We start from the raw sequence: 8,873 nt of genomic DNA on the forward strand, positions 1-8,873 counted from the left end.
TCAATATTTTGTGTAACACATATTGAAGCTAAAAAAAAAGAATTTAAAGTGGTAATGTTTATAACTTAGAGGTTCAGTTTGTCATTTTCATCGTAAATGGGGGTGTAAATAAAAAAAATAAAGTAAAATGGGTTGATTTCATCCACATATCCATCCTACCCTATCTTTAGTACTCCGTATTCTCTCCTTTAACAGCTTATTATCCTCTCCACCGATCTTCCCCAATTTTCCATTCTCATTTTCACTACCATTATAATATCTTACACTAAAATCATAAAAAAAAATCAAGAAAAATTATATCGATGGTTGCGGTTGACTCGGTGGTTTCCAGTAGTTCCGACCACCTGAACTCGATTTAATTTTTGGGTTTTTTTAACACCCACTCTCAATAGAGTTGTACTATTTGTATGGTTAGTTGTACCATGTGCATATTTAGTTGTAATATATATGTGAATAGCTAGTTGTACTCAAGAATGCAGGTAAGAAAAAAATTATTATTTTTGATGTTTTTTTACAATAGTAAGGTGTTGGCCGACGGTGAAGGTCGACGGCGGCGTCGGCTGTTGTGATCGTAACTGTTGCCGGAAGTAGCTTTCCACCGCCACTCTCGTGGTGTGTTGGGCTATTGTAGTTGTTCTCCTACAGGAGGTCCAGCGCTTGACATTTATCTGAGCCATGGTCGTGAAAAACCCGACTCAAAAACTTGACTTTTCAGGTATGTGTTTTTTCTAACCACTACCAAACCGTCCTATGTTCAGATTTGTTTATTGATTGGTTGATTTTTAAATTTGTTTTTGTTCCTTTAATATATATGTTTATCGTTCCCCCCCCCCTCCCCCCCCTAAATCAGACAATTGGGTAGACTCGTGAGGTATTTGATATGCTGGGTGTCTTTTAAGTTTTCAGGTATGTTTATATATATTTCATCAAACACTAAATTGCCCTTTGTTCCGGAAGTTTGTCTCATGTGTGGATCTGGATGTTTTTTCTTTAGATCAGATTTGATGGTGGTTGAAAGTTGTGGACGGTGACGGTCGTAGCCGGCCATGAAATCGGCGGTGGTAGGTGGCAGTGCATGGTGGTGTAAAGTGGCTGATGGTGGCGGTTGCAGGTGGTTGGTGGACATGGAATACTGGTGTAGATGGAAAAGAGACCCAAAAATTAATAAGTTCATGTTTTTTTTTTCTTTTTTTTGAATATATGTAAAAAGACGAATATTAACTGGTGGTCATTGTATAAAATCAGAAGATTAAATAAATTATCTCAAAAAAAAAAAAAACCTACTGTAGCTACAGTGCGCTACAGTAACTACAGTGTTTTTGGGGTATGTGGCGGGTTATGATTGGAGAGTGTTGTCCATATTTAGTGTATAGTATAATTTAGTTTTCAGTTTGTAATAGGATTGCTATAGAAACAGAACTCCTAATAAGAATTTAATTAATAAATAAAGTTTACTAAAATTTTATATAGTAGCAAAGAATTACTATTACTATACTATCTATTAGACAAAAACGATAAATAGTAATTAGAGGCGTTTTCGTCTTTTCACCTTTTTTTTTGTTGCCTAAATTTCATTTCACTTACAAACACACCCTCTCCCCCACCCCCCACCAAATTTTTTCAAAAAATCAAATCTACCCCTCAAACCGGGCGCGGGGGGGAGTTTAATAACCATTTTCATACAAAATCTTAAATAAACTCCACCAAAATATTCAACGGGTCATATCCTCTCGCTTTCAACGAGTTAAATTTTACCGACACCATCGTTAAACTCAAAATAATTTTAGGAACACAATGTCACTAACTATACGTAAAACGAACGCTTTTTAAAATACGCTAAATATTTGGAGTACTTTTTATACTCGTTGATTTTGCGTTAAATTTTTAAAAGTCGACAATTCTATAGCGAAACGCGGATATGCACATATATTGTTAATTTAAAATAATATTTAAATCTTTCACGGGTTATACCTTTTAGTTCTACTCGAGTTGCGCTTCAACGACTTCATCATTAGCCACGAAATAATATTTTTTTTTTTGAAAAGCAAGAAGGACTTATATTAAACAATCACGAATAGTACATGGTTGACTGGGCAACCTTAACAACACAATACATCACGAAAGAAATAGAGAAAACAAATTACACCGCCCTAAGCTAATTGCAAAGATTGCAACTAACAAAAGAGAGAAACTAAGGTTGTGAGAACCATTGAAGCCAATCCATAATATGACCCTTGCAACGTCGTGAAATCCAATCGTATGAAAGAACTTGAACCTCGCTAAATAAAGATGGGACCGTCTCGAGCTTATTCTTGAACACCTTTGCATTTCGATTCTTCCATATAATGTAACAAACCACCCAACAAACCGCTTGCCATTGGTTCCTTTTGTGATCATGTGCTACGTAGCCGAAGGTACCATTAAAAATATCCTCATACCCGAATAAAGCCGAATTATACCCCCACCATTTAAGGACTTTCGCCCATATGTCTTTGGCCATTTGACAAGAAAAAAGTATATGTTCCACCGTCTCAATGTCACCATCACAAATCGGACATCTCACGCTGTTCAAATCGATGCCCCGTTTATCTAACTCGAACCTTACCGGTATACGACCTAATCTCGCCCGTCAAATAAACACCTCTACTTTTTTTGGAACCAAACCATTTCGCAACGACTCAATTGAATTAACCGCACGTGGTAGGATGACTTTGTCCACTAGAACCGAACAGTCCTTGACCATATATGTACCCTTCGAATTGAGATTCCAGCTCCAACAGTCTTTTTTTATCTTCGATCAGCTGCAAGTTCCGAACAGTATCTCGCAATTCAGTTAGTTCACTATTCGTTCGTCCCATAGGTGGATAGGCCCAATTGCCGAGCCCATCTCCCTTAAATTCTTCGATTTTGTTACTGATGTTGATATCTTTGTCAATCTCGAGCCTGTATAATCTTTTGAATTTGTCTTTGAGGCTTGCGTTCCCCACCCAAATGTCATTCCAAAAAGAGGTGCTTTTCCCGTCTCCGAGCAAGCGTATGAAAGACTTAGAGAAAGAAATCCCTAACCCGTCCACATGTTTTCCTGCAACACAAATAGAATTCCAAAGGCTAGCGTTTGGTTTTCGGACAAGCCCGTTTCCAAGCACAAGACCTCCATTAGAACCATAAATGCTACGAATTACGGCGACCCACAAAGTGTTAGTTTCGGTTTTAAACCTCCACCACCACTTACAAAGAAGAGCTAAATTTTTACTTTTTAAGGACATGATATTTAAACCTCCTTCTTCGTGAGGAAGAAGGATTTTTTCCCACTTAACCCATGACATTTTAGAGTTAGAACCCGTCCCGCCCCAAAAAAATTTCCGTCTCACACTCTCGAGAGAATTTAGCACACAAGTAGGGGCACGAAAGAGCGAGAAGTAATAGAGAGGTAGGCTAGAGAGAACCGACTTAACTAAAGTTAACCGTCCACCGAATGAAATCATTTTTGCTCTCCAGTCCGCTAACCTCTTGTTAAATTTCTCGATCACCGGGGACCAATCATTCAATTTCTTCATCTTATTACCCACGGGAATACCCAAATACATGAAAGGCAACCGACCTGCAAGACATGAACACCAAGACGCAAGAGCTTCCACGTTATCATTACTAATGCCTATCCCAAATAATTGACTTTTATTATAATTAACCTTCAACCCCGAAGCCCGTTCAAAACATTCCAACAAGTACATTAAATTTCGCGCATTACGTCTACTCCATTCGCCAAAAAAAATCGTATCATCCGCATATTGCAAATGAGAAATGACGACTTTATCTTTACCCACCTCCACCCCTTTATACATCCCTCTCTCAACCGCCTTTTTCGTTAGGATATTATGTCCCTCCGCTGCAATAATAAAAAGGAAAGGTGATAAGGGATCACCTTGGCGAACGCCCCTTTTAAGATTAAAACTCACTTGTCGGAGACCCGTTTATGAGAATGGAGATTGTAGCCGATTTAAGACACGAGGAAATCCACTTACACCATTTGGTACCGAACCCCATACATTTCATCACTTCAAGAAGATAATCCCAATTAAGCGAATCAAAGGCTTTCTCGAAGTCTACCTTAAAAATTAGGCCGTGCTTTTTGTTTCGTTTAAGATCTTCAACCACTTCATTTGCAACTAACGCACCGTCTAGAATATATCTACCCCCAAGAAACGCACTCTGTTCCTTCCCTACAAGACTAGGTACCACTTTACAAATTCTCAAAGACAACATCTTCGCGATAATTTTATAATAACTGCAAATAAGACTAATCGGGCGATAATCACTAAAACTCAGCGGGTCCGATTTCTTCGGAATAAGGGAAACAAAAGAGGCATTGCAACCCTTTGAAAACTCGCCAAAAACCCAAAACCAGTTGATAGCACCTACCAAATCATCTTTGATTATGGACCAAAACTTTTTGAAAAAACCAAAGTTGAACCCGTCCGGTCCCGGGGCCTTCGAACTACCACAACATTTGACCGATTCCCAAATTTCCCCTTCCGTGAAAGGAGCTTCTAAGAGCTCGTTGTCTGCTGATGTAATCAATTCAGAAAACAGCCCTTCAAGGCTTGGTCCATCCGAATTATGTACCTCGAATATGCTCTTAAAATGGTTGAAAGCAACTTCTTTGATTGTATTAGGATTTTCACACCAAGACCCATTAACATTAATCCCCCGGATGTTGTTTTTATTATATTTCCTCTTTAAGGAATTATGAAAATATTTTGAGTTTTCGTCTCCATCGATCATCCAACGAACACGAGCTTTCTGTTTTAGCATCCCTGTCTTTATTTTTTCCTTTTCCATCCATGTTTTTCTCGAGTTTAGCCATTTAGTCCGCTCTTCATCCTTTAAACTACCTACTTCTGCTTTCATTTCAAGATCCGTTACCACCTTTTTAACCGACTCATTCTCACAATCAAGCTTGCCAAAGTGAACTTTACTCCATTCTTTAAGGTCTCCTTTTAATCTTTTTAACTTGTTACGAAAAACGCAATCCTTCCGGTTACCCCCCATTGGACCAGACCAAGAATCGGCAATAACCTTGTCAATACCCTCAACCACGAACCAATCATCAAAGATTTTAAACGGTTTAGGCCCAAAATCCACTTCACCATCCGACATCATAATAGGACAATGATCCGATACAGTTCTATCTAAAGCCACCACTTTTAGATCGGTCCAAAAGCTAAGAAAGTCGTCTGAAACCAAGAATCTATCTAGTTTACTCATTTTCAACCCATCATCACTAACCCTAGTAAATTTCCTCCCACCCAAAGGAATGTCCACTAAACTATTTCTATCAATAAACTCGTTAAACCTCCTAGCCCGATTATAAAAAAATTCACAATTCAATCTTTCCGACTTATCTCTAACCTCATTAAAGTCCCCACAAATGGCCCACGACACACCATCAATACACAAGATCTTGTCAAGCGAATCCCAAAACTTACATTTATTGGCGTCATCATGCGGACCGTACACATTGACAATAATCGATTCATTTCCCGACTGTTTCCATTTCCCCCGTATAGCAATAAAAAAGTCACCAATTAGCTCACTATAAACCTCGAAGATGTTTTTATTCCAAATTATTAATTGTCCCCCCGACTTACCAATCATTTCTTTTTGAACATACCCCCAATCATTAGAACCCCAAAGCCCGAATATCCAATTGTCGACAAGGTTATGACATTTAGTTTCTTGAAATGCTAGAATAGAGGGCCTTTCGACCAAACATAAGCTTTTATCATCACCAAACTTACTTTCTTTCCCGGACCCGAACCCACGAATGTTTAAGGAAATAATCTTCATAAATAAAAAGAAGATACGAACAGAGAAAGAAGACACTTACATATCTTTCTTGGTCCATTTTAGACCAAGATTGGTGCCGAATTCCTCAACTCCAATACTGTTTTCCGATATCAATTGGCTCACCTCCTTCTTCTTGCTATACCTAGACGACGATGGCTTCTTACTCAGTTTCGATCTTCTACTACCACATGTCACACAATTAATCCCACTTGGATCCTCAACGCCTTTCCCTTTCCTAGTCGATTTTTTCGCATGTAAAATTTTCGATGAAGCTTTCCAATTGCCGATGGAATTCCAGCAGCAATTGGACGAATCAGAAGCATAAACAACCCCTTTACTTGCTTTTTTAGGCAAATAGTTGTTAGCGGTATCCATAACATTCAACGAGGATGTATCACCGGAAATCTTAGCCTTCTCCACCCCGTCACCACCGTAGTTCTTAACTGGACTTTTACATTCTTCTTCATCCGATGAGCAATCGGTATCACCGAGATCCTCTATCACCACATTAAATCTTGGATCGGTCGACCTAATGACATTAAACTTATTTTGATTAATAGACCCATCAACACTAAGCACCTTTGCTGGATTATCACGAGATACTGGGCCAGATTTATCAACATGAAAGTTGGGCCCATTTAAGTTGAAGTGAGCTGACCCAACACTAGTACCCGAATAACAGCCCTCAGGATTTACTTTTTTATTCGAGACATCAGACCTCACCTTGGTATCCGGAGTCTTGGACTTGGAGATATTTGCATCTATAGGTGATTCTTGCACATTGGACAAAAAAGCATCATCATTATTATCTTTATCAAAAGGTTGCTTAATTCCCATGCAGGAAGACCCATCATCTTCCACCTGCAATGGTAAGCTGCCATGACCGCCACCATTCACCTGACCTTTTTCCGATCGAATCTCCCCATCTTCAAGTTCATCGGAAGCGTCATTACCGGACAAAGAATCCGGAATTTCTTCCTCATCTTCCGAGCTGTCCCAATCCGACTGTGGAATATTTTCCAAATCAAGTTCTATTTTATCATCACATTCTGAAATACCAACATGTTTGCACCAGATGCCTGCGACCAATTTTACTATTCCATTGATGCGTTCGTCATTCTTAGTATGAATCAAGACTTTACCCGAAATTAGATTTTGATTACCACGAATAATATTGCAATTCTTGAAATCCAGGGCTGGCTCCCACCACTCCGCAATTGATTTAAAGGTACTACAAGACCAATATTTAAACGGAACCCCTATGATCTCGACCCACGTTAATCTACCCGAATTGAATGAACGGCCATCCCACAATTTTAACTCATTAAAGCACTTTTTCACCGGCGAATTAGCATCACATACAATATTTTTGGCCGTAACACTGTTGGCACATATCAATAACACATGTAGGCCACCAATGTACTTAATATTACAAACTAAACGCAATAAAATACATTGAAAATTGAACCCCCGACGCGAAGCGGGAGTTCGAAAACAAGTTGATTTTATGTGTAAAAATACATGTTGTTCTCAAATATTATAAACATATATTATTTGTGAAAATATAGTTTTACTTTTGACGGGAGCTCTTTTGTCATTTTACATTTTTTTACCCGTTAAATATATATGATGTTTTGCGTTTCATAATGTAAAACACTCTAGTCCGGGTGGTAGACCCTATATGTCTTCTTTGGCAAGGGTTCGCTACCTTTTTGATGGTTTTACTTTTTTATGTTTTGTCTATTGACTAATTAATATGATACAGTTAGTTATAAATTTAGAATTAACTTATATGTGATATTGTTTAAATGTAACTCTTATATATAACATTTTTCTTTTTCCTTAATTGTATTATGTTTGCTAAAATATTTTTATATATCAACCTTAAATTAAATTAGAGATTGAATTAAATAAAATATGAATTAGGTAGATAACTATTATTAAATATAACAACTTCACAAACTTTTATTAGACTTATGTAACCAACATGTAGCCAATGAACAACTATGTAAATACTCCCTCCATCTCAATCTAATTGTTCCTAGACAAAAAATATAGAGTTTAATAAATGTGATAAAAGTTTTGTACTTTCTGTTTACTTTCCAGTTTTACCCTTATTTTTTTTTCTATTTTAATCATATCCACGTACATTAAGAGCATAATAGAACTTAATCTTCTTATTATTTTCTATCCATGAAGGTGGACAATTAATTTGGAACAACCTAAAATTAAATACTGAACTGTAGATTTGAGACGGAGGTAGCAGTTTTTTATTGACCCGCGTCAATCCAAGTTACAATCGTGAATGAAACATAACTATATAACACGTCCCAATGTAACGCGCGTGCTTGCTAATCTTCGTGAGCTTGCACTGTTCACAATGGCAAACCTGTAAATTTAGGGGTATTTTAGTAATTCGCTTTATTTTTTCTTTTTCTTTTTATGAAAAACTTTCAATTATTCTTTTACAATCTTTTTTCACTTCTTTTTCCTCTTGCTTTTTTATTTATTTATTTTTTAAATGTTAAATTAATCGACTATTAACTGACCAAAATAACCCTGCATCGATGTTACTTCCTTATACAGCTTTTTTCCCTTTCCATTTTTATTCCTTTTTTTAAACGTTTAATTAACCGATCGCAACAAAAAAAAAATTAACCTTCAAATTAACCGACTAAAATCACTCTGTAAAGAAATGCGAGCTTTTTTTTTCTTTCTACGGAGTAGTTGTTTTAAACGAGAATAATATGAGTAAAAGTATACCTCTCTGTGATCACGGATATATTTTGGCGACGACTCTGGGCTAGTTACCTGCAAAGTGGGTTATTATTATTATTATTATTTTTTTATTTTTTTTTTGCTAAAAATACTTCGTTAGAAGTTGGCAAATATTGTGAAATGAATAGTTCGTTAGAGGAAAAACGGACAATTTAGTAACGTTATAAGTCACCGGAGAAAGGTAAATAACATGCTTACAACTTTAATGTTAGACTATAACAAAATGATCCTCCAAGGCTCCAAGTAGC

General features: G+C 37.1%; 1 protein-coding gene across 1 annotated transcript; it reads right to left on the bottom strand.

The window, feature by feature from the left end:
- Window positions 1–2,191: 2,191 nt before the first annotated feature.
- On the bottom strand, window positions 2,192–2,500 carry LOC139849040 (uncharacterized). Its single transcript, XM_071838716.1, has one exon. It carries the CDS (start codon window positions 2,498–2,500, stop codon window positions 2,192–2,194), a length of 309 nt encoding a protein of 102 aa, XP_071694817.1.
- Window positions 2,501–8,873: the final 6,373 nt, after the last annotated feature.

The sequence above is a fragment of the Rutidosis leptorrhynchoides genome, chromosome 5, assembly GCF_046630445.1.
Source record: "Rutidosis leptorrhynchoides isolate AG116_Rl617_1_P2 chromosome 5, CSIRO_AGI_Rlap_v1, whole genome shotgun sequence".
Lineage (NCBI taxonomy): Eukaryota > Viridiplantae > Streptophyta > Magnoliopsida > Asterales > Asteraceae > Rutidosis > Rutidosis leptorrhynchoides.